The 26,616-nt window shown below is 37.9% G+C and overlaps 2 protein-coding genes across 7 annotated transcripts in view; one reads left to right on the top strand and one right to left on the bottom strand.

Annotated features, from left to right (window-relative positions):
* LOC131072250 (general transcription and DNA repair factor IIH subunit TFB2) overlaps window positions 1-26,616 on the bottom strand; it is a 167,583-nt gene that overhangs the window by 75,132 nt on the left and 65,835 nt on the right. For all 6 annotated transcript variants that reach the window (XM_058008368.2, XM_058008371.2, XM_058008369.2 and 3 more), the window contains 7 exons: window positions 22,727-22,820; window positions 22,276-22,382; window positions 22,115-22,160; window positions 21,885-21,944; window positions 21,675-21,743; window positions 8,359-8,442; window positions 8,041-8,130 (listed from right to left, as the gene is read on the bottom strand). In XM_058008368.2, coding sequence (XP_057864351.1) covers window positions 8,041-8,130; window positions 8,359-8,442; window positions 21,675-21,743; window positions 21,885-21,944; window positions 22,115-22,160; window positions 22,276-22,382; window positions 22,727-22,820 — 550 coding nt within the window. The remainder of the gene's footprint in view (window positions 1-8,040; window positions 8,131-8,358; window positions 8,443-21,674; window positions 21,744-21,884; window positions 21,945-22,114; window positions 22,161-22,275; window positions 22,383-22,726; window positions 22,821-26,616) is intronic.
* On the top strand, window positions 16,591-17,946 carry LOC131859582 (uncharacterized). The gene is made up of 2 exons (XM_059213510.1): window positions 16,591-16,846; window positions 16,975-17,946. The coding sequence occupies exon 2, from the start codon at window positions 17,137-17,139 to the stop codon at window positions 17,689-17,691; it is 555 nt and encodes a 184-aa protein (XP_059069493.1). The 5' UTR covers window positions 16,591-16,846; window positions 16,975-17,136; the 3' UTR covers window positions 17,692-17,946.

Genomic DNA, 26,616 nt, shown 5'->3' with positions numbered 1-26,616 from the left:
GATGTTCAGATCACCGCTACAAGCATAGACACCGTCAGGTTGATGCATATCAATGAAGAAGCGATAATTGAAGTTAAGCTTAAGCTGAAGTTTGCAATCAACAAACCACTAGTAGTATGGATATAAAAATTTCACTTTTGATCATACAAAATTCTTCCATTCATCTAATAACATGAAATTAAATATAAGAAGTATAGAGACCATGCAAATTGTAGAATCGACACATAGAATTCACCATTCCTTCCATGAAGTTTACATGTCTTTTGCAACAATCTCTTGGCAACAATCTTTGCCTTCTCTTTCTACTCTACTCTAAAATGCTACTAATTATTGACTATTCTCTCTAACTATTTCCTATTCTCTAACTATTAACTATTTGCTAACTATATTCCTTTACAAATTGATGGCTCTGATTGACTTAGAATCAATGGCTAGGATTAAAGGATAGAAACCCTAATTAGGGTTTGTTATAACAAACTTCCTTAGCCAATGAGAAAATTGCATTCCAGGAGTGAGGACCAATAGGAAGCAAGGGTAGGTACACCGAAGGTTGTGCCATCCCCGATGAGTCAGGTACATTGAATCTAGACATGCTGAGGTGGACCAATCCGACTGGAGGAGCTGTGACTGGGATGCCACCTTGTCTGACGTCTATGTCTTGGTTGATCCTCCTCTGTCTCTGACATGATGAATGATGTACTTCCTTTGCTTGATGAGGCTTCCTTATTGTCAAGTCTTCCTTCTCCAATAGCATATCTCATCTTGAAGTGTTGGCAAAGCCTTTCTTTGTCATCTTGTGGTTCCTTAGTGTGGCGAAGTGAAGGTTTTGGAGATGGCAGGCAACTTCTCCTTTATGCATCTGGAACGTCCTTGATGGTGATGGGCTTAGAATAGGTCGTCCTTGTCCTGGCCTAATTCTCTTCCACCTGCAAAACAAACCAAAAGATGATTAAGCACATATGACATATTCATTTCAACATAGCATTTTCCACCTTAAATCATTAATGAGAAGACATCAAAATGGAATTTCGCTCAATATCCTCTCCAGGGACAAGCCCTATAAAATTTTCGCTATGGACCCTTTGGAAGGGTCAAGAGCAAATTTTGACAAAGTTGCTCAATCAGACCTCATTTTCAACATTCCTTCACCTAGATCAAGTCATTCACCTCCAAAATTGCCAAGGAAAAGGTTTTGCTCAAGGACCTAGGCAAAATATTAGACTACTTAGGAATTTCGCTTTGGACCCTCTGGAAGGGTCAGGAGCGAAATTTGCATTCTTGGCTCAAATTCTTCACACTTTGTGACCATACTTGCTTAGACGCATGCCTAAGGATCCCCTTAATCTCAATCAACACCAATTTTGATGCAAAATTAGAGCAAAATGGAGTTTTTTAAGGATTTCGCTCTGGACCCTTTGGAAGGGTCAGGAGCGAAATTCTTGTTCTAGCTCAAGTTCTATCATTTGTCCACTCCAAAATGCCTCCCAAGGCAAGCATACACTAGTCTTCTCTCCACCTAGGCTTAGGAATCCATACCTTGACCTTCATCATGAGCAAATTAGGTGAAATTGAGAATTTTGCTCTAGACCCTTTGGAAGGGTCAGGAGCGAAACTCTTGACTTGCTTGTTTTCCTTCACCTAATTCTACTCTTTTCACTTTTCATACCTGGACTTCCATTTTTGAATCCCTCTCTCAACATGACAAAACTTGCTTGACCTTCAAAATGGCTAGAAAGGAGAATTTCACTAAAAATCATGGCCAAGGACAGGACCTATTTAGGATTTCGCTCTGGACCCTTTGGAAGGGTCAGGAGCGAAATTTGCATTCTTGGCTCAAATTCTGATCACTTTGTGGCCAAAATCCATCAATCTTAGGGGCATCTCCCAGCTTCTCTCACCTTGGTCTAGGCTTGGCTTGGCACAACTGTTGGAAGATAGAATAGGTTTTAGGATTTTCACTCTGGACCCTTTGGAAGGGTCAGGAGCAAAATCCTTTCTCTTGAGTTCATTCCTTCATTCTTCCACTTCAACTCACCTCAAACGTCAAGGAAACATTGCTCCATTCTTCCCTAAGCCATAAAAACCAAAAGTTTGACTTGATTTGCAAGGGAAATAGGTGATCTTAGGAATTTCGCTCTGGACCCTTAGGAAGGGTCAAGAGCGAAATCCTTGACTTTTGCTCAATTCCTTCAAATTTGTTGATTACTAGCAACTCAAAGTCATGCCTAAGGACATCTCCAATCCTAATTCACCCTGACCCACACTTGTCTTGGCATAAAATTGAGAGAAAAGAGAGGTTTTGGGGAATTTTGCTCTAGACCCTTTGGAAGGGTCAGGAGCGAAATTCAAGTTTTAGGCTTGACTCTTCATCTTTTCAACTCCAATCTTCTTTGCAAGGCAAAACATGTTGATTTACTTCCAAATACTCCCAAGGAACTAAGATCCTGGTCCAAATGGGTGTCTTCTTGGAATTTCGCTCTGGACCCTTTGGAAGGGTCAGGAGCAAAATTCTTGATTAAGGTTGATTTCACACTCCATTGCTTCTCTTTGCCTTCAAGCTTGATCAAACTCACTTCTCCTCACAATAATCAAATCCATCTGCCATCCTTTTAGCTCAAAACAAGGTCGTTTTCATCATTTTAGGCAAGATAGGCGGTCAAACTGAGGATTTCGCTCTAAACCTAGGCCAAGGACAGGACCTATAGGGAATTTCGCTCTGGACCCTTTGGAAGGGTGAGGAGCGAAATTCTCCTTTTGGGTTGATTTCTACCACTTCATCGCCTCAAACCTTTTCCCTAGATAGTTGATTGATCATTTAAATTTTCTTAACCTTTAGTCATTAACCTTTGCACAACTGTTGTGCGTATTGCACACCCATCCCCGTCTTGGACAGGGACCCCCCCCCCCCCCTTTGTTTTGCCTATTGCTTTGCGTTGAAGGGAGAAGGTGAATGCCCAGTGTGAAAGTTGAATACCCTGGGCTCAGTAGAGTCCCGATGAGATCAAACATGGAATCATGTACTTTCTCCTAAATGTCTGAGTCTCCCGAACCATTTCCAGTGTTAATGAGATCCCGAAGCATAAGTCGCAATTTCCTCTCATTTGCCAAAGTCCCGACTTTGCAAATCGAAGGCAACGAATAACAATTAAGTCACGCATTTTGTAGCAAAGTGTCGAGTTAAGGTTTGCTCAAATGAGCCTGTTTGGCTGAAATAAACAGAGCTTCGCCAAATCGGCTAATAAGTCGAAAATGCCAAAATAGTCTAAGTCGCACCAAATCACCATTTCGACCCGAACAAGAGAAACCCTAAGTCGCGCGATCATCGTCACGAGCCAAAAACGTCTTAAACTTTCAAAATCGGCTCCCAGGCCGAAAATTCCAAAAGAGAGTAAAATGCCAAGTTCACAAAATGACCCTCCAGGCCGATTTTCAGGGGCCAGAGGCAAAATGTCAAAAAATACAAAAGTTTGCAAACCATGTCAAAACGTCGAGGTTTTCAACTTAGAGATCGCGAGGTAAAAATTTGAAAAGACCATCCTATTTTGCCGAAATTCGCCAATAAGGCGTAAATTGCAAAATTTTAAAGTTTGAAAAATAGCCGAAGTTTGGCGACTAAGGCGAAGTCGCAATGTTTTAAGTTTGAAAACCCCCCTCATATCCCGAAATTCGCATGCAACAGAGGAAAATCGCAATTTTTATAAAGTTTGCACGAAGTGTAAAAACGTCGAAGTTCGGCAACTAATTGCGCGAAATATAAAGTTTTAAAAAGCCTTGCAATCACCCCTAAAACCCCGAAGTTCGGCATCCATTTGGAAATCGCGATTTATAAAGTTTTCAAGAGACTCTATAACCCCGAAGTTTGAAAAGGGGAAAAGTTTGAAAGTTTGAAAAGAGGCCTCACTCGTCGAAATCACGCCATAAGGAAATCGTGAGGTTAAATAGTTCGCGGAGAGAGATACAACCCCAAGCTCGGCGCCATTTGAAAATCGCGATATGAAACTTTGCAAAAGGCATTCACAACCCGAAAATCACGAAAATGAGTTAGGCGTTTCTATTATTAAGTTTGCAAAATAGGTTTTTCGCCCGAAAATTCCCCCCTCTTGACCCTAACATCGCAAAATAAGTGAAAAGCATTTCAACTAAAATATTGCAAAAGGCCCCTACGGCCTGAAAAAATGAGTGGGCAAGCATCGTGATTTTGAATAAACTTGAATTTCACCTATTAAATCCGAACTTTGCTAGGTAGAAGGAAAAGGTATTTCAAAGGCGTTCGCAATTTGGCTAAGGAGTCGAATTTTGCCAAGAGGTCAACCAAGTGGGAACTCACACAATTTAATCCTAAAGCCCTAATGAATTCAAAAGAAGTAGCCTCAAAACAAATCTCTCAACTTGCCTAAAGTCCTGAATTCCCAGAGGAAAAAGTGAAAACATTTAAAAAGATACATCTCACAAAGAGCTTCTCAAAGTCGAACGTCATAAAAAAATTTAATATTTGTTAATTTAAATTATTTAATTTTTCAAATTAATTTATTAAAGTAAGGTTGATTGTTTGCAGGTCACAGGACGTCATCAGAGAACCAGGAGAGAAACCTGAAATGCAAAACGAAGAAGGATCACAATCAAGGCCAGGCACTGAAGACAATAAAAAAAAAAGGATGTAGGAACCCACTGCAAGAGCACGAGATCTGAACCGGGCATTGGGAAGTGTGTCGTTGGACGACAAGCTGAAGTTCACCACCAAAGACCGAAGAACACTCCGAATACTACAAAGCATTTGTTCTCAAGAAAAGCACACAGCTAGATTTAATTCCAGAATTTCAGTTTCTGTAAACTAAAACTGTTCTATTGAAAAAAACTTCCTATAGGTCCCACGCAAGATTTTTTGTGGACAGTTATGTCCAACTGCCAAATTGACCGAATTAAAGCCAAATAATGGCAGGTAGTTGAGATTGTGGTTGAATGGATGACTGAGAGTTTAATGAGCATGGGTTAAGGCTGCCAGCTTCTGGAAGGCAAATCAAGACCCTTGGATGCAGTCCATCCTGGCCTTTGATTCAAAATTGTAAAATCTATAAAAGGCAAAAGCCTTTCTTTTGTAAAGGGTTAGAGATTTTTGTTAGATAGTTAGACAGTTAGAGAATTTTGTAGTTAGAATTGCAGTTGGATTTTAGAGTTACAATAGATTAGATTAGCATAGCATAGAGATGTTGCAGAAATTGTTGTAATGGCAGCTGAAGCAAATATAGGAACATTGAAATATGGTGTTTGTTGTCTTTGTTTTAGTCTGTTTGCATGGTTTCTTTCAGCTGGTTAATTTTAGAGCGTAGGGATTTTAATGGTGAAGTGTGGAGGGGTATTTGATGCATTTTTGGTTCATACCATTGGGGGTCTGTTGATTGTAGGTCACCGTGCATGGTTAGTCTGAACCCAAACTGTGCTTAGTTAAACTGCAGGTGTTCGTCTTAGGCTGCGCCAGAATTGGGTGCCTAAAATGAGTGTCTCCAGTCTGAAAATCCTTCATCCCTTGGAGCTTGCACTGTTTTTGTCTAGTTGTGAGGGTATCTTTGGCGAAACAAGAACTGGTTTATCGAAATTTGTCTACCCACTACATCAGTTGTTATCATCCTTGTCCTTAGGCTTCCTGAACCCTTCCCTTTTGATTTTATTTCGTAGTCAGAGAATTGCAACAGACTAGCTCGTTGCAAATCGTAAGTCCCCTTGTGCTCCCAGCAAATCACATCGACCGTTGAGCTATCCTGCAATCAAGACCTGACAATCGAAACCTTGAGGTCGTCCCCATTGATCAAATTGAAACAGCATTAGGGATTTCCTTATCTCAAGAGAGGATAGGATACTCGACGAGTACATTCTATTCTGCGTTGGCCGAATGAAGTCGCAAGTTCAGCGACTTAGAAATGTCAACAGACACCTAATCTAAGCAAGAAGTGGGGGTCCCCATTTGCAATGGGGCAATGTGTAAAACGTCATAATACACTATTCTAACTGATGCCTTCCATCTCAAAACAGCACTTTATAAGGTAGAACTAACTTTCTAATGATAGGACGTATTCTCATATCTGTTTCTTTCTATTATTATTTGTGCTGCAAATGACAAAGGATTGTTTGAGATATTATTTACCAATTGTCAAATGTAATCATCACTGTAATGTCCCTTTTTGGAATCACCTTATACTTTGCTGTAATTCACAAATCCAAAATGAAACAAGGGCAAAACATAGCTAGAGATATAATCTTCACTCAAGAATAAGATGAGATTAGCATATTTTTTGAATCCCGCAATGAGATTAGACAACAATGCAGATATACCTCATGAAATACATCCAATTCTAGGGTTAGGATATGTATAAACCCATATCAATAATTACATGGAAACTCAACCATAACGAAGGTTGAGTTGGAAGACATGATGAGGTGCCCCAAGTATCCTCTAACCTAGGCCCAACAGCAAGACCTTTTCCTCTCTGGCCTCATGTGGTCCTTAACCATCATCATGAGGTGGCGTACCTAGTGAGGGCTTCACATCGTTCCCCTCCATCATATCAACCTCTCACCTCTTATGATTGATCTTTTTATATTAATGTGCCATGATAAGAAGGATGAAGAGATTGCAAAGGGTGTCCTAGAAACCATCTCCCCTAGACCCAAAGACCGTACCCTTTGTACTCCTTTGGCCTCTATGGGCTCATCTTGTCCCAGTTTGAGGTGGCATATCTAGGAAGATGCTCATACACTGTTCCCCTCTTACAACTCTCCCACTTCTCCCTTAGAAGTTTAAACAGATATTTATTAACATCATTATGATATATTCCATTAACCTCCTTATATCATATTCAATACCAACCTTATATCATTCATGCTATACTAGTAATGTATTGTTTAGCAGTGTTATATTAGATTATGTTAATCACTTATCCTTATCTAAAACATGTCTTATTAAATATTGTATTAATATTATTTTACATTCTTAAGTTGTATCAATTGTATTATTATTATCAGCATTAATATTATTGATAGAATTAACTTTGTACGAATGCTTTGTATTAATTTATTATACTGTCATGAACACTTTGTATTAGCTGTATTAATTGTAATAACCATATTAATTTAAATTATTAGTATTAATTACATTGAATTGTATTAATGATATTAAGTTATATCCAAAATATTGATTGAATTAACAATGTTAAAATTGTATTAGCAACAGACCATATTACCATCCATTACCATACCTGCTGACGTCTCTTTTCTCCTATCTGTATACTCTCTTTTCCTCTAGTTTCCCTCTTTACTTCCTATCCGTGTGTGTGTGTTATGCTGGAGGAAGGGGGAGCGATGGTATTTAACACCATTGATTTGCCGTGACTCCTCCAAAGGGACACGATCCCTTGGACAGAACAAGGTCAATAATAATAAACATTGATAATCAAGGATATTAATAATAAACATTAATAAACAAGAATATTAATAATAATCAAGGATATTAATAATAAATTGTGGAGAATTTTATCTGGGAATAATTAAAGCAATGAATATATATATATATATATGAACATAATATTAGGGAATAATTAAAGCAATGAACATATATATAGTGTATGGAAATAATAAAAGCAATGAATATATATATATATATATATATATGAACATAATATAAGGGTCATTACAATCACCCACAATTTCTTTCAAAACTAAGTTATAGGGAAGGTTGATTTAACAAGAGAACCTTTGCTCTTCTCTACCTTAGGAATAGTTGCACATTGGATAACATCTAGCGTAGAACCCTTTACGTTAAACATGAAAAACTAATAATGAAAAAATAGTGGCTCTCTCTAGGCAAGCGAGCCTGTGGCCTCACAATCATTAAAAACACACCAATGTTGAAATTCATAACTATTCAAGGACACCAAAATTTAGCAACATATTGGTAATTAAATATCAAAATATTTAGAGAGATTGATAACCTTTTTATCCTTCACAATCCAATAAATGATTTCAACATTATTTTGAACTGTGGTGTACCTCAGCTTGTTTCCGTGATGATGAATCTGAAAGATTTGCTGCTAGACTTGTTGCAAGCTTTGTAGGAATAAACCACCTTTCTTTCATACCCTGTTAGTTGAAATATTTAACCAAAATATGCACAGTCGATAATTTTATAATGATTAGAAGCAATAACCTTCAATTCATAAATCTTTAATTAAATCCCCTTCTTAGAATTCTACAAGATATTTTCACTAAACACAAAAATAATTTCATTATGGTGTATAACATTACATTTCTCCTCAATATCATAACAAAAAATTAAACTTAACTGAATACTACAAAAATTTATTTTACCTGCTGAACTCGTACTATGCCGAGTGCAGCAAGCTCCTCCACTGCCTTCTGTTGCATTTTTGTGAGTGTGTTTACATTGTAAGCCTGTACAAATAACATAAGCTCATTAAATCTATAGCATTTCAAACATAAAACACTGACCATTCCATGGCAACCCCAACAGAATATGCAGGTTTCCATTTTGAGAATACCTAAATCATTCTCCTAAACAATACTGAAATACACAAGCAATGGCTTTTATCGTTATGTCGATAACACCCTAGAGATCAAGGTAATATGCTTAATCAAGATTTCAATAATTTGGGAGCTCCTGCAGATTCTTTGATATTCATTAATAAATGTGTCTTCCAAGATGGTGATAATTTGTGAACTTAAGCTTTTGATCAGACAAGATTGTAACAACATTTCAGCAATATAAAATTACAAATTTAGGCATCCAACAATAAAATTGAGAGATATACCGCCATAAGATAGTAATGCCCTTGATTTTTCGATGGATCCCACCTGTTGACTATCTTCCAACAACCATAAACTTAAAAATGAAAAGGACATTTAAACTATCGTACGACAAAATGTTCTACCAAAGATGAAATATTACATAAATAGTTATCTTGCATTAATGAAAATATATGTATCATACAACAATATTTCAGTAAATCCAACTAAAAGATTAGTCCAAACTTGAAAAAATGCAATTTTAAGGCTACTCTTGCTATGATAGGAGACAACACGAAAATATAAAATCAAAGAGAAAGATTAGCCCCCAAGTCGATTACCTCCTCCTTCCAGCCCATCCAAGAGATGAAGGGCTCTAAACAGCCTTAAGATACCACTACTTCACACATAGACACCGATAGACCTGTGAGACAGTGTTCCTCACAACTTCTTCCCCAACACATTCCCCCTCAACAAAGCAACATGTTTCTGCTTCTTCCCAGAAGTGCAGTTCAGCCTCTTTTTGAAGATAGATATACTCCTCTTCAGCCATTGTCCAAGCCACAAGGACAGAGATGTAGATTACGAGCTTCTTCACAACTATGGCAGTTCCTTCAGCCTTGGAGTTGAGTGTGGTTCTAGAAAGAGTTCTTTGCTTCCTCTTAAAATCCCCCAGCTGAGCCCTCCTAGCCTTAGGGACTCTCCCCTATGGGCATTATTTGGTATTGTATCGGTCCTTTTATAGTAATTAGCAATAATATTAGAGTATCTTCCATTAAGACCCAAACTATGCACCTCGATGAGACCTTCCTATCTCTCCAATGCTCCTTAGCTTATGCTCTTTGGGGATTTTATTCCCCATACTTGGTTATTTGTACTGATTTCTTGACTAATACAAATAGTTTGTGGTCCCTAGTGGTATTGTATAGTTGTTTTTGGTGCTTCCCCTTTCTGGGTTTCTATGATATTCTCTTCCTAGAACTTTCTATTGTAATCTCAAGTCTCATTGATCTACTTTTGGTCATCCATGCACATTAATATGATTTCTTTCTTTCTTTCATTTCTTTCTACTGAACAAGGACGTTAATAAAGGGAGGTCCACCAACACCTTAAAAAGAGTGGAGAAATCTCACGTAGAAAAATGTATATCATAATGAAAGACATCTCAAAAGCAAATCGTAACTTCCTTGACACACAAGGACAAGAATCTATTACAGGTCCAAATAGCTATGAGATTTTTTGACAAGTAAATAAGAGTGAGGACATGTGGAAGATGATTCATAAGAGTAAGTACATGTAAAAGATGATTCATAACAGTGATAACTCAGATAAAAGAATTAAGGAATGAAATCCTAAAGCACATACCCTTATAAAAATTGAAACCAAAAAGCCCTTGGAATTAAAAACATTATTTCTAACAAAACTGAGTGCATATGATAATCGACTACAAAATAATCCCAAGGACCCAAAAAAATTTATAGCAGGCACCAAAGATTTGACAAAAAAAAACTTTGCAAAAAACGAACTTTAAAAACAATAAGTTCACGCAAAATAATTGATCAAAGTTCCAAAAAATCTCAAAATGTGCCAAATGGGGTAAGATAAACAAAGTACAATGCTTATGATTGGAGACTTAACTAACATAGAAAGAACAAACACCCAAAATCCACACAGAAATAGCAGATTTGCAGATTCAGGCAATAAAACCAGGTACAGCGACAATATCAGCAAGCTTCAAATACCAAGATAGCTCAAATCTACAATAAAGAATCTGTTAGTTTTAATTAGGGTGAAGTGAAGAGTGGATTCCAATTGCCTAAGGCAACATTGGAATCCGCCCTTAAGGGCTGGGCCCTTTATCTTAAAAAGGTAATGTGCACCCTTTAGGGCTGGGCCCTTCTCACACGCCACTCCTCAATAGGGCCGACCCTATAACCCACACATCATGATACGCCTCTCTCCAAATGAAACGTGTGAAAGGGAAAAGGAATTAATAAATAACATGTTTATTGCTAGCCGACCTAGAGGTCTACCGCCAAGGGAAAGATATATATATGAATCAAGTCATTCATTTATAGGACGCATAAAAACAGCGAATTCTGTCTGCAATTAAGAGGTGCGAAATACATCAATTCAAAGGCGAGTATCTTCAGCAAAGTGCGAACTCCATTAGCTTCCTTCATTGTTATCTCTGCTGTTAGGGGAGTGCTCTTTATCATGCTATCTGACAGTTGAAGGACCTGCTGTTCTGAAGTTGGTCACAGTCATCAGCTGAAGACATACATTTTATCCATCTGCTATTCAAAGTCAAATCCTTGGTTGCTGGTTGGTACAATAAAAGGCAGATCCGAAACTGGTTAAGAGCCGGATCTGAGACTACTGAAAATTGAAGATGCCATTAGCCCTAAGGGTGAACTGAGATAAGTATTGTAATCAGAATATTATTCATAATCCATAATCAGATCTGAAGATCTTTTCTAGCTCGGTTTTTCCTCCTAGGAGGTTTTCCCAGGGTAATAAGTGTCTTATTCAACTTTGGTTACTTTTCTGTTTGTTCCTAAATCTGAAACTTACTAAATCTAATATCAAACCATCTGAGTTAAAGGTTAATTCTGTTTTCTAAGTTTTCTTTATTAATCTGAAAGTATAAAATCAACAGAATCCTCGTGATGGTCTGTTTGCAAAGTGATTGTAGTTTTACACAATCTACCCAAAAGAAGTCTGAAACGCAAAAATGAAGCCCTAAGGCTCATTTATAGACCCAGAAAAGGCCTCATAGATTTCATTAAAACCCATGGGTCCTACATAGAAATCAACAAGGGCAAACACTTGAGAGGATCCTCAAAGCTTAGGATTAAGAAAAAAAATTGTTTTCAGACCTTTTGGAGTTGTTTTCTTGCTCCTAGAGAATTTTTCAGGTTGATTTCACAATTTGTTCCGATGGATTCCCTTGTGTTACACTCCAATTTCTGACGAATTTGCCTAAGTCCAGTTGAGTTTTATTAAGTTTGGAAGTTACTAAGTGATTTTGAATGGAAAATATCATTTTGCGGAGTAAAATCCATATTCTAAGGGTTAAAATGTCAAAATTCCATACTAGAGGTGCTTTTTCCCTCATTTTCCTGACTACCCATGGTTTTCCCCTCTCAGAATCCAGAATGGACATGGATTTACCCTTAAATCCATACTTGCTCCATTTTTCCACCACTGTGAATCCATACTAGGGTCATTTTTCCCCTGGTAGCAATAAAATTTGACTAAGTGTCAGGATTTATCCTGACTACCCACGTTTTTCCACTAGGTAGGTATGGACAAGGTTGCGGATGGCGTTTGCATTCATTCCACTGGGTCGATTTTCCACCAGGTCTTTTGTGACAAGTTTTGAAGATTTTTGTCCGGATTTTCATCCCAACTCATATCAATTTTCCATTGAGAGCATATTTAATGATTCGAGTCCGGATTTTCATCCAAACTGAGGTCGTTTTTCCATCCGAGGGCTATTTAAGTGTGATGACTTAATATTAAGTGGAATTTTTCATTCCACACTCATCAATTTTCCCCCTAGCCCCATTTTGTGCACATTCGATCATTTTGAGTCCAAACATTGATTTTGATGCTGCAAAACTAGGTCTTTCAAGGCACAAGCTCCGAAATGATGTTCTAAGAGCACGATGTACATCAAAATTGCAGAAAATTGATGACTCGGATCGATTTTCCCCTAAGGGGATATTTGATGATTTTTGAAGTGATTTTGTGAGGATTTTTTAATCCTTACTAGGATCGATTTTCATGATTGGCCCATTTTAGATTTAAATTGAAATATTTTAATAAATGAGCCTCATTTTAATTGTTTTTTAACAAAAGGCAATGATTATTTAAAAGATGAAAAATAATTAATAAATAATTTGCAATGAGTATTTAACGTTTTTCAACCTTCTAGAAGCAAATTAGTTTCACCCAAGCAAGTATAAGAACAAGTGTTTTATCCCGCATTGCTTGTGTGGTGAAAATTGGTGATGAAAGTAAGTTTAAAGGGAGGAGTCCAGCATTATTTTATTATTAAGTTTGCCAGGTGTCTCCATGCAAGGGCGATTTTCTCCATAGTTGGAGCAATTATTCAAGTGAGGTGTTTGATTGAAGACTTATTTTTCCTCCATACCAGCCAGCTGGGCAATCCACTCCATTGCTGCCATTGAAGCTTATTGACTCCATCGACTTCAAATTTTCGATTTTGGGAGATAGCGATTTTTTCCATTGTGGCGATTTTCCTCCAAACTTCAGCGATTTTGAGTTTTGGCGATTTTTCCTTGGGTGAACTCCGCCATTCTACCTGCTGTTATCAGACTGATTTAGCTGCCATTGAAGACCCCCCATGCCACGATTTTTGGTGAAGTTTGCCATTTTTGGAGGAAATTGTGATTTTGGTGAAGGGCGATTTGTGTTGAGGTTTCAAACTTTGAAGATTTTTCCTTTATATCGCCTGATTTATTTGCTGTTCTCAGACCCTTGTTGGCAGATTGGAGGTGTGACAGCAGACATTGCTACTCCTATGGATTTCCAGATTACTTCAGTTGCCCTTGGCCATACATCAAGAGAGCAAGAGTTACAGGAGGTTGGTGATAACCTTAAGGCAATCAACGCAAGGTTAGATAGAGAAATTGAAGAGAAGGAGAAGTACAAAGAAGAGAATATCAGACTTAGAGAGTATATTGCAGGGATAAGGCGTGAGAATCCAACCCTTATTTCCCCTATTGCGATTGATCATGGACTACATTCACACTATGAGGAAACGAGAAATACACTCTCGGAGGTGGAAAAGTGGATTGAGAGTGCAAGAAAACAGGCAGATGATTTCCTTACTCAGTTTGTCCAGGCATATGATAGGACAACAGGGCTCATGTTTAGAATCCAGTATTTGGAGGGAGTTTGGGAAGAATTCCGGCCTATTCAAGAGAAGACTATTCCACGCCTCAGAGCTTTGAAGAAGATTATCAAGTCCACGTTGATCAGCGAGAACATTGTGCATAGTGGAGACAGATACAATTTCCCTAGTTGGTATTGTTCATTAGCCGTGAAGAAATCAACTTATGAGAAAGCCCAGTTCAGTTGTACGAAGATGGAAGGATTGATTCAGGACATTCAAATGAAGATCCTTGCCTCAATTGAGGAGTTATCGGGTGTTGATGTCAGTGATGTTAGTGGTTTACACTTAGCCGAATTAAGAGACAAGATGAAACTTATGTATTTTTGTCAATTGGACTCTTTGAAGAAGAGTCAAATAGATGATTTGGTCTCTTTGTTGATTCATGTTCATAGTTCGCAGAAGCTCATGCCAGATTAGGAGAACACTTTGGACGCTTGCTCGGATTCATTGGACGTGATTGATTTGCAATAAGATACCTTGCCTAGCATTTCCATGGAGGAGTTAGATTATGTATTGGCTAGATTCTTGGAGTATGCTAGGAGAGAGAGAGATGCAGGAAGAATCTTCTAGAAGATTCCCTATTTGATGACTAGGTATCTTTTTATTGGGCCATATGTTGATGGCACCATTTTTTATGTAAACCCTAATTAGGGCAATTCTAGGGTTTTGTTGGCATGATCTTGCCCGTTGATCTTGAATCAATCTTGGCCATCCATTTTGTAAGAGACTATATATACCTCCTAGCCTCTCATTTGTAAGAGAGAGTTTTTGTAGAATTGTAGGCATAGTTTTAAAAATCGGCGACTCGCCTCGGACTCGCCACGGACTCGCGAGTCCTTTGGCGCCGCGAGTCGACTCGCCTAGGACTCGCGAGGCGAGTCCCTGCGAAAGACTCGCGAGTCTTTCGCAAAGACTCGCGCGAGTCTTTTGCTCCGACTCACGAGTCTTTCGCAGGGACTCGCGGACCCAGAAAAATACGCCCATAAAGGGTAAAAACCGAGGTTTTTTTTAATTTCTCACTTCATTTTGGTTTTTCTTTGGCTATAGCAGGTTAGAAGGGTTTGGAGGAGTAGAGGGAAGAAGGAAAAATCAGCAAGAGAGATCTAGGTAAGGATTTTTTCTCTTTCTTTTTTTTTTCATTTGAATCATTTCATTGTTTTGAAACTGAAAAAAATCTTGAAAAACAAGGGGATATGCTGCCAAATTTTTTTCTATTTTCTTTCCTAAGTTATTTCCTCTTTTTTTTTTCTTGTTTTTGAATGCTATTTTTCCCAAATGATTCATTGTCATTTTTTTTGTTGATTTTCCATAAAACCCTGCTGATTTTTTTTTTTTCATGTTAAATCAGCAATGGCAAGTTCAACTCCAAGGGCAACCCCAAGGTCAGGGAGACAAAGAGATAAAGCTTGGAAATATGGGATTGCAGGAAGCAAAAAGGGGGAGGTCACTTGCACCGAATGCACAAAATGGATGACTGGTGGAATCAATAGATTAAAATACCACCTTGCACAAATACCTGGATATGGTGTGGAGGCATGCCCCAAATCAACTCCTGAAATTATTAGAGAGATGAAGGCCATTCTTGCTAAGAATGATATGCATAAGGAAGACAGGCAAAAAACAAGAGAAGCCATGGCAGCTGCAATGAATCCCACATTGTCCACTTCGGGTCCCATTGGTCACAGTCGGGGTCGTCAGTCACTTTCATCTTTTGGTGACAATGAGGGTGAGGCTAGTGGCACTCCTGTTAGATCAGACCCTAATTTTTTTGTACCACGCAATGTTCCAGGTGCACAACCTTCACTTGAAGGTACAGTATGGAATAGAGAGAAGCATGAACAAGCACGGATAGCAGCTTCAAACTTTTGGTTTTACAATAATCTATCTTTCAATGCAGCAAACAATGTGTATTGGGAAAGTTTTGTTAATGCATGTACAGTGGCGGGTAAGGGGTTTAAGGCCCCAACAGGTCATGACTTCAGTGGGCCATTGCTAGAGAAAGTTGTGCAAAATACACAAGGTGTGGTTGATGATCAGAAAAGGTATTGGAAGAGAAAAGGATGTAGCATTTTATCTGATGGATGGGCAGATGGACGGAATAGGACTCTTCTCAACTTCTTGGTGGCTTCAAATGGTGCAATGGTATTCATAAAGTCTGTTGATGCCTCAAATGAAATAAAAAATGCAGAGACTTTGTGTAATCTGTTGGATGGTGTGGTTCGGGAAGTTGGAGTTGAGAATGTTGTCCAAATTATCACGGACAACACAGCTGCATATGTATTTGCAGGTAGAATGCTTATGGAGAGGCATCCTTCGATTACATGGAGTCCTTGTGCTGCACATTGCTTGGACTTGGTGCTAGAGGACATTGGGAAGATTGGATGGGTGAAGAAGGTGGTTGAAGATGCAAAAAGTGTCACCAAATTCATCTACAACCATACTTGGGTGCTTGCTTTGATGAGAAAACACACAAATGGCAAGGACCTTGTGCGACCTGGAGTGACACGATTTGCTAGCCACTTCATCACTTTGCAAAGCATTCTTAGTGCCATTTCTCATCTTAAGCAGATGTTTGTGTCAGATGCTTGGTTGGGGTCTGCATACTCCAAAAGACCTGAAGCAGAGAAGATTGTGAGCATTGTTTTTGATGAAGGGTTCAATAAAAGTGGAGAGGAGTTGACTGCGGTAAGTAACAAACACAAAAGTAAAGTTTATACAATCTTGTCTATTTGCTGATTTTATTTTTTAGGGGTTGATTTTGTACTAATTTAAAATTTGTTTTATTTTTTTTAGGTGACAAAAGCTTTGGTAAGGGTTCTTCGTATGGTGGATGGAGAGGCCATGCCAATGGGTTTCATTTATGAGGCCATGGATAGGGCCAAAGAGGCCATTTCACATTGCTATCGTGGAAATACAAGAAAATGTGAAATCCTTTGGCGCATCATTGATCGTATGTGGACAAACCAACTCCACCAACTGATACATGCCTTCGCCTACTTTTTGAACCCGAAATTCTACTTCTCTGATTCATTTAGGGCTGATGAGGAGGTCATGGCAGGTGTTATTACATGCATTGATAAGATGACACCTGATCCTGAGTTGAGAGACAAGGTTCTTGATGAGTTGGAGGTGAGATTTGACATTTGCAATTGCTCTATCTTTATTTATGAATTCGGAAATGTTCATTATTGAATTTGAGTTTGACACTTTGACTATCTAGTATCTATTTCTGAATTTGGAAATGTTCATTGTTCAAGATCTACAAAAGTGCAGAGGGGAGACTCTTCTCATCACAACTAGCAATCGATAGGAGAGGAAAACAACAACCAGGTAAAAAATTTAGTAACTTAGTTCAATAGTGCAAGAAAAAACCTACAAACTTGATTGTTACATTTTTTTCTCAATTCTAATATTTCTAAATGTTTTTTGTAGATTTATGGTGGGAGAATTATGGTGCCGGCACGCCTAATCTTCAAAAGATAGCTATCTGTGTTTTGTCTCAGCCATGCAGTGCTTCTGGGTGTGAACGAAATTGGAGTGTCTTTGAGAGCATTCACACAAAGAAGAGAAATAGATTGTCACAAAAGCGGCTCAATGATCTAGTATTTGTTCGGTACAACCTTCGCCTTCGAGTTAGACAGGTGGAGGGTGTTTCACATGAGGCCATTGACTTGGATGAAATTGATCCATATGGTGATTGGACCATGAATGAACAAAATGATGGTGATGATGTCCTCCTTACCGAAGAAGAAATTGCAGAAATAGAGAGAGGAGCAGCACAAGATGCAAAAGGAGCAAGATTGGATGAAATGGAGGATGGAGATGAGGACGAAGATGAGGATGATGATGAGGACTTTGACTTTGAAGAAGAATCATCTCACCATTTAGATACCACAACACCCACTGCTACTACTTCTAGCTCAAGGCCTGAAAAATTGAGCTATATTAGGAAAAATACAAAGAGGAAGATGTAGTCTTCTCTTTGGTTTGTTCATTCACATTGTTGTTTTTCACATTTGGAGTTGGACTTGGACATATCATTATATGTAATTATGTGAACATTTATATACTTATGCTGCCATTATACATTTTAGAGTTGAAAGTTGAAACTTGAATATGCTGCCATGAATGATGAAATTTCAAATATTGCGTGTTTGTAGATCATATGACATGTGTAATGTTTCAATTATGGCACTTATGTTCTCTAAATGCATTAATTTCTTTATGTTTTTTTTGTAAAACTAAGGTTTTTTTTTTTGCCGAGTCTTTCGCGAGTCTTTCACGAGTCCAAGTTCGAGTCCAAAATTTTGGTTTGCCGAGTCCGAGGCGAGTCCAAGATTTTCAACTATGATTGTAGGTATATGCTGCAGTTGTTTGAATCTAAATCATTGTTCAATTGTTGGTGATTTTGCTCTTCAAATGTTGTCTTTGCATTCATGGTTCTCAATTCCTCCAAGTTAGATTAGAGTTTCAGATTAGAATTTGTTTTCATGTTTGTTAGATTGAGTGAAAGATTTGTTGAATATATTTGTGTGGAATCTCTAATCCATACCACTAGCCTCTTGCCGCTGGTAAGTGCACCTTGCGTGGTCAACTGGAAATTTGAGTAAGCTTAACTTCAACTATTATGCATCTCTTGACAAGCATCAACTTGGATGGTGTCAACGTTTGATGGTGATAGTCTGAAAAATCCTTGAGTATACCTTAGACGATTGCACTAAGCTTGTGTCAATACCTGCTTGTGAGACCTTGCCTAGTTTGATTCCACTAAACTTGTTCATCATTTCCTACATTCTTAGGCCTAGAATAGATTCCCTGAACCCTATTCCTTTTGTCCTTTTTTTAGTAAGAATTAAATCCAGAACTACATTTTGTTAAATCCTAAGTTGTCAGCACACCTATTCCACATATTTCATGATCAATTAAAATTATCCTAACATTTGTGTAAGTCCCCAAGTGAACACAGCAATTCACATCGACCATTGAGTTACCCACTCGTCAAGACCTAACATGTAGAAACCTTGGAATCATTTTAGTTGATCTTACCTTTAGCATTTGAGGTGATTTTGTTCAAGAGAGGGTAAATTACCTTGGTATTTTTTTCTGAAATGTTATGTGCATAAAACACACATCAATAGGACGATACCCCAATTCACAGAATGGAGGGATTCATTCAGAGTTCCTAATGGTGCTTCAATTCAGACTTATTTCAACAGTTTCAGATAATTATTTGCAGATTGGAGAGGGTTGAGGACTTTAGAAGGCAGCCATACCTTCATTTGCAGTAGCCGTACAACTTCCACAGGCAGCCATACCATTTACGGCCCCCCAAATTGCTATACTTGTTCGATTCAGCCTACTGAGGGTTTAGATTTCATGGATTTCAGATCAGCAGCACTACACATCAGTATAACAATAAATTCAATAGGTGATATGAGCACATTTATCATCCATCTATTGATTTTGCTAGTAGATGGAATAATCCTACTCGTGGAATTCAGTAATTCTCCGGGAATTGTTTTTGGTAATTATTGTTGGGTCAAATAAAGCTCATTGTAGCCACTTCCAACATTTGGGTGTCCTTAGATCGTATTTTGCTTCAGTTTCTTTAATAAAACGCATTCCAAGCATGGCGTGGGACTCTTGGTATGCAATTCTATTGTCTTGGTAAAATAGATTTCTTAATTCTGAAATTATTATATTGCTGTCCAAAAATCAGAATTCTGAGTTTTATTATCAGTCAATTATATCTCAGTCTTTTAAGTTGAAAAGTATTGTTTAATTGGTATTCCTTCGTGATCAAACCTTCATTCAACCATTGGTATCAAACCCAAGCAAAAAACCTCAGAAAACTATCTTCCACCAATCAGTAAGCAACCGACAACACAAAAATCAGAAAAATTCCGTATAAATTGGCTAGGGATCTTTCAGTTGGAGATGGGGGCGAGGGGTGGGGAGGTTGGCGGGGGGGTTTCGGGGATGGGAAACAAAGGACCTAAGTTTAGGGACGACAGTAGGGGGTGGCGGGGGGGACGGTGCTGATATACATCTAGTACTTGAAAAACTAGTTATGAAAAGATGTATAGGAATTACATTTCAAATGAAATTTTGGCATATTAGTAAAATAGCAAAATTGCATATACTAAATAGTAAAATACTAAGATTTCTTGAATACTAAATAAAATTTGACAAATGAAATTGTCAAATTGGAGATTCAAATTTCTATTATATCGAAAATATCACAAAGATGATTACAATGAGTAGCATAAAAATATCATAAAGATGATTACAAAGAGTAGCATGATATCAAAATAAGTACAAAATGTCAAAAGGTGTGAAGGGAGGCCTCTAATCATCTGCAAACTCCTCATCACTAAAACTATTGAACTCCTCACTGTCAAAATCCCCCAAACTAACCACAAAAAAGCAACAAAAAAATTAAATTTAAGAAAAAGCACTTTTTACCTACACGTCTCAAAGACACCTAGCCGTTTCCTCGTCTCTGGATGTTCCGGCATCCCCATCCCGGAAACATGGGGGGCAGCGGGGAACACATCCCCAAGTGTCACTGCTAATAATGTACTTAAAGATGGGGTGATAACAAGACCGTTAAAAACTGTCTCACACACCAAAAAAGATGGTAAAAGAAACATTTGACCTCAGCAACAATGTTCAACTTTAAATATACTCAGCAAGGCATCCTTCAGATTTCAGAAATAAGTGAGAAATCGAAAGCTTCATTTATAAATACACACAGAAGGGCAATGCACTTGTCTGCTTGCATTCCATATAAAAGGAAAGGACTAAGAAAATTATCAAGGCAGCAGAATACCATTCTTTTAGTGCAGCTATTTATTAATGCATTATTTTCCTGTTATCAAATTGGTTTTGTTTCAAGTTGCTTTTCAGAAACCATGGTTCTTCCACAAAATTTTCTACTCTAAACTGTATAATATGTCGAGTCTCATTGACTTACTTTGATGAGTTGTGGAAATTTATACAATTTCAGACTATTTCATTACTTCTTTCAAAAGACATGTAACATCTCCTTCACATTAGCCTCAATTATAGAATAAATATCAGTACTTTTGAGTGGGAAACATAATGATCATGTATGCTAAGAAGGTTATGTTATTCAGAGCCAAATCATTGGTCCACGATTATTAATAATAGTTTATCATAGCATGGCTGACATATAATTGCAGCCTGCAGCAAACTAAATAGTATCAATGGGAACTACATCCTTACTGGCAGTACTTCCTTAACTCAATAATCGGCCAGATATGTTCAACTCTGAAAGCTGTCAAAATTATTAAGGCTACAAACATGAATTACCCTACCTGGTCACAAGTTGGGTTTCTTCTGCTATATATAACTCGGATCTAGTTATTAAATTCCATGTTTTGGCACATCATTTTCCTAAATACTTAATAAATAGATACCACTTTCCACTACCCCATCCTTGTGTGTCTTTAAGACTATATAATCATTATTCAATATTCTAAGTTCTGATAGTCTCTCTAGTCATTGTATTGTCCTTTGTAAAAGTACAATCATTCTAAGATGAGAACCAAATTATTATTTTTTCAAATCCTTTTAGTATCAGTACTGCAAAGATTTGCTCCCGATAACTAGAAGCCTATAATAATGATAAATCAACAGGCCACAAAGATTGCTGACTGCTGCCACTCTAAAGTGGAATATATAAAATATATATATTAACCTTCTTACAAAGGCACCCTTTCATTGTCAAAACATACCATAGTGATGATTGTATTTGAGAAATATGATATATTCTACTACATGATCACCTAAAGATTTATGTGCCATGTTGCTTTTATAAATATAAACCAGCAAGCAAAGCTAAATATTCAAAAACTTTGACTTTTTAAGAAAGCTATAAAACTTGACCTTGACACAATGATATAGAAGAAAAAACGATACTATAGCAACCCACCTGCCCCACAATGTGAAAACTGAGTCCAAGGAGAAAAGAAATTAAATCTGCAGCATCAAACCCTCTATCCTGCATCAACAGAATTGCAACGATAAACACTAAACCTCTTCTGCTAATAAAAAAATAAAACTTTAAAGAAGATACCTAGCAAGAGGCCACTACATCTTCTCAATCAAAGATAATCCCAGAAAGAACTAGCAACCATTCTACCTCAGCTGTTGAGATATATTCTCTAATTATCTGCCAAAGTTGAGAACTTGTTTCCATCAGCTGCAATGTTAATAACCAAGTTGGCATGTCACAGAAGTGGACGCTACAAAATAAAATCAATCTCTCAAATTCCACCATGAACTGTACAAATTATAAGTATGGTCCATTCTTTTTCAGTAAGCATAAGTCAAATCCATACCATTCTTGCATAGAAATCTGCACATTCTTACCAGGAACTGGAAACCATTTTCTGTCAATCTTGGTGTTTCATTTTCCCTGATAAGATATTGGTCCACAAATTATGAACAATTCCAATTACTTTCCAATTAGAGCTAAGTAGCTCAAGCACCTAAGAATAGTGAAACAAACAAACAAGAAATAGAGAATACACCTTAAAGTCAAAAGACCAGAACGTTGGCAAATTTTCATCATAGAAGGACTAAAAGGCTCAGAAGTGCTTTCTTCAAAGCCAGAACTTACCAGCTGCAAAAGAAAATTCTGCAGCATAAAATAACTCAGTTCAAATTACATATATATACTTTGAAATGTTTAGTCATTTCATCCCAGAGAAAAAAAGATAACTAAAACAGCCTGCACTCAGTTAACTCTCATGATTTTAATAAATTCAAATGATGAGTCAATATAATAACAATGCATTATGCCCCACAGCAGATTTCAGTATTTATCTTTTTGTCTACTTAAGAGCATAAAAAATGAAAGGCTTCCAAAATACTTCAAAAGAAAAAAACGTTCAAATTAAGCAGTGCTTATAATGGGCTTTTAAATCAATTAAGAAACACAGTAGAAATTAAAATCTTTCTCAGAGACCAAAGAACACAAACCTCCCATTGTCTAAGTGCATAGGTCTCTAATTCTTCCATACTTGGAATCCTAACGGCAACATCTGGAGGCATTGGTTCCCTTGGAGGAGCTCCCCTGAGGCATATTCACATCAGTAACAAATCCATGAAAAATAAATAAAAACATTGAGGAAAACTTATTTTATCAGAAGATTAGCATCAAAGAACAATAAGAAATAAATTTATTAATGTCAACCTTAGTAACCACCTTTTTAATGAGTTGAACAGAAAAAACACAAAAACCTTAGGAACCCTTTAAAAACTTATAGATAATTATCATTCATTCAGCGACCGAACGTATGCTTTACAGCAATTGCTTCCTTTCAGATAACTAAACGTCTGTTTCTTGGAGGCTTGTTTTCTGCAGATCAAAACACACATCATGCTTGGATTTGCAAGGGTAGAACAGTGAAGTGTAAAGATAAAATAGTGTTACTTTTATGTCAAAAGTGATGTGAAAAAAAAAAGTGGATATTATGGTGAACAATTACCAATCAAACCATTAGAAAGAGGGGTGGCTTGGTAACTACAACTGTTAAAATCTCAAAGAGATCAATTGACTATAACAAAAGCTAACGATCGGATATAATCCTTGCCAAGATATGATAGGCAGCATATGAAGGGAACATATGAAAGGCAGTCCTTGAGACAAAACCTTTGATTTGGTGCTCTATGTAAGCAAGATGCATGTCCAAATCATCCAAATCTTAGCTGCGCTGGCTTATCTTCTCCTACATAGACGGAAATTAGGAGCATCCAAAAAGAATAATAGGATGCAGGTTATCAAAAAAGTACCTGTTGTCATTTTATGACATCCTTGGTCCATCAGTAAGAACCGATCAGAGATACGATCCATGGACCAGCACTGCCCTAGTTGATCAAGGAGAAAGCAGAGGAATCATGAAGTGTGAGGTGTTGCCTTGTCCGGAGGAGGTTCCTCCCTTGGCCTTTTCTTCCTTCTCTTTGCCTTCTCTTGTTTTTCTTCTCCAAAACTCCGGAACCCCGAGGTTCCAAAGTTCTTTCCTTAGCCTTTTTTAGTTCCCCGGAACTCCAAAGTTCCCTCCTAGCCTTTCTTCCTTCCTTTCTTCGGAACCTCAAGGTTCCGAAGTTCCTTCCTTGTTGTCTTTCCCCTCTTCCCCAAAACTCCGGAACCCTGAGGTTCCGAAGTTCCTTTCCCTTAGCCCCTTTTTTCCAATTCCCTGGAACTCCGGAACCCCAAGGTTCCGAAGTTCCTTTCCCTTGCCCTTTTCTTTTCCTAGAACTCCAAAACCCTGAGGTTCCGAAGTTCCTTGCTGCCTCTCCTTCCCTTCCCCAGAACTCCAGAACCCCGGCTCCTAGCCTTTCTTCCTTTCTTTCTCTGGAACTTTGAAACCCCGAGGTTCCGAAGTTCTCTTCGTTTACTTCCCTTCTTCTTTCCTGAAACTCCGGAACCCCGAGGTTTTGAAGTTCCTTTCCTTAGCCTTTTCCTTTCCTTGTCTCTTCTTATGTTCCCCGGAACCCCGAGGTTCCGAAGTTCTCTTCCTTTGCTTCCCCCCTTCTTTCCCAGAACTCCGAAACCCCGAGATTCCGAAGTTCTTTCCTTATCTTTTTTTAGTTCCCTGGAACTCCGGAACCCCAAGGGTCCAAAGTTCCCTGCTGCTCTCCTTTCTCTTTCCCGGAACCCTGAGGTTCCAAGGTTCTTTCCTTGTCTTCCCCACTTCAGGAACCCGACTTTCCGAAGTCCCCGGACTTTTTTCCGACTAACGACACTTCCGGATGGCGTGATCAACACTCAAAGCTTTCAATGCTCCGACATCTTTTGTGACTTATGCACCTTCTTTAGTGGAGCCACAGGGATGCATTTAATGTTTTTGGCAGGATTTCCATCAAGGGAGGTACGGGGCCATGCTTGTTGTAGTGACTTATGTCATGTCTGCATACTCTGACTTTGGAAGGTCAGTCAATCCACCCTTCTTGAGGTTGCCTTTTGTGGGTATGGCTAGGTTGCTTGCATGTACAGAAGTCAAGTGCATGCACTTCCCTGCACTCCCAGACTGACATGCAGGGGTCATGATCACTCTTGTAACCATTTTTCTATATAAAGGTTGTTAAGCCTCATTGTAAAGGGTTCTCTCCCTGCTGGCTTGAGATATTCAATGCTCTCTCACTTCTCTTGTATTATTCTGTATTTTGCAACTGTAAGTTGGCCATTGGCCTTATAATTAATTGAAATCACCATTCTTGCCTTCTTTCAACTTATGTATGCTGTGTATGTTTCCTTACCTTCATCATAGGTGTATGTTTTGTGGTTCTTCCCTCATATATGATGTGTTAATTTATTTTTTGAGTGCGACTTGTGGGAAACCTTCTTCCCTCTTGACATTCGGCAAATTCTAACCTCCATACATGCATTCGGGTCACTCATACAACTGAAGTTTGTGCATCTCCTAGGTTTTTCAGTTGATTCTTTATGTCATTTCGGGTAGGGAGAGGAACAATCTCTTCTTGGTGCATCACCTCCTTTTATTTCAAGCAATTCTCTCTTCCCTTTACCTCTGCAAGTTGTTAAGATAGGCTTAGGAGTAAGTTTTGAAGTGTTGAGTTGGTTCAACATCTGCACCTGGATTGAGAAAGAAGTCGTCCTTCTCCGAAGATTCAACACCTTGCGCAAGGTCCCACGCTTCGGGGTTGTTTCCATGTTTCACAAGGTTGCTAAGTTGATAGCTCAGCAAGGGTGCGAGCTTTTGTGATAACAGTACCCAACCAAACAAGCAAATAAAAGACCTTATAGACTCATACTTGTCACTTTTCAATTCAAATATCTGATTAAGAATAAAATAAGGCAAAATTTTACAAAATTAAAAAAACAACATCATAATGTTTGGAAAATACAAATTTGTGAGTTTCGTCACATTTTTACATGAGAACACTCATGTTATCAATAACCTTACAAATATAAAAAAATATGAAAAAATCTATGTTCAATTGGATTTCGCGGATGGTGGTCAAACAAGACACCTTTTGGAGATGCAAGTATGGCCATATATAAATATAGAGTTTCACTATGCATGACAACAAAATTCAAGTTTAGACATTCATATAATGTATAAAATTCAATATTCTTTGTAACATGGTCATCAATTCAAGTATAGCAGCAATAAAAATTAGAAATTTCTAATTTCATTATTCAATGTTCTCATTACAACCATAGTTGAACTACTCGCCAAAAACAAAAACTCGCCAAGGCCCAAAAAAAAAACTCGGTGAAAACTCGGCAACTTAAAAAATTGCTTAAATTTAATTATAAACGCATTTTTTGCAAATTTCAATGAGGAGATGCATACAATGAGTCAATAAATGAGTACACAAAAGAAACAAGCCGAGTCTAGATATAATTGATTGATTTAAATGCAAATTGGGTACAAAATCGCATCCTCTTGTGGAATGTTGATGGTTGACAGACTGAAACCAAATGAAATAGCAAATTGTTTTCGTAAAACTAAAAGTAAATATTACATCAAAACATTTTACATCTTCCTCTTCCTAGCTTAGTGAAAACCTCGCCAAAATGAGGTTAAGGGTAGCACCCCTCGCGGGGTGTTGTTATATGGAGCCTAATCAGACTCAGAAGTTAAATTTTCCCTACTTTTATCAGCACAATTTCTCCCCAGATTATTCAACAGGGGTTTGGGGGCAGCACCCTGTTGACGTGTATTTTATACACAATCATACACAGAATAAAATACCCAAAGGCATCTTATCCTCTCTTGAATAAAGTCGCTAACTGCTGAAGATATCGCAAGAAGGATCAGTTAGGATGACTCCAATGTTCTTGTAAGTAGGGTCTCTACGGGTGGATAAGCACCAGTGGTCGTTGTGATTTGCTATGTCCT

The sequence above is a fragment of the Cryptomeria japonica genome, chromosome 10, assembly GCF_030272615.1.
Source record: "Cryptomeria japonica chromosome 10, Sugi_1.0, whole genome shotgun sequence".
NCBI classification, from domain to species: Eukaryota; Viridiplantae; Streptophyta; class Pinopsida; order Cupressales; family Cupressaceae; genus Cryptomeria; species Cryptomeria japonica.
This window is presented reverse-complemented; position numbering and strand designations above follow the sequence as displayed.

Bases quoted from the DNA above. Each gene is read 5' to 3' on its own strand.
- LOC131859582 (XM_059213510.1), top strand. From the start codon at position 17,137: ATGTTTTTTGTAGATTTATGGTGGGAGAATTATGGTGCCGGCACGCCT.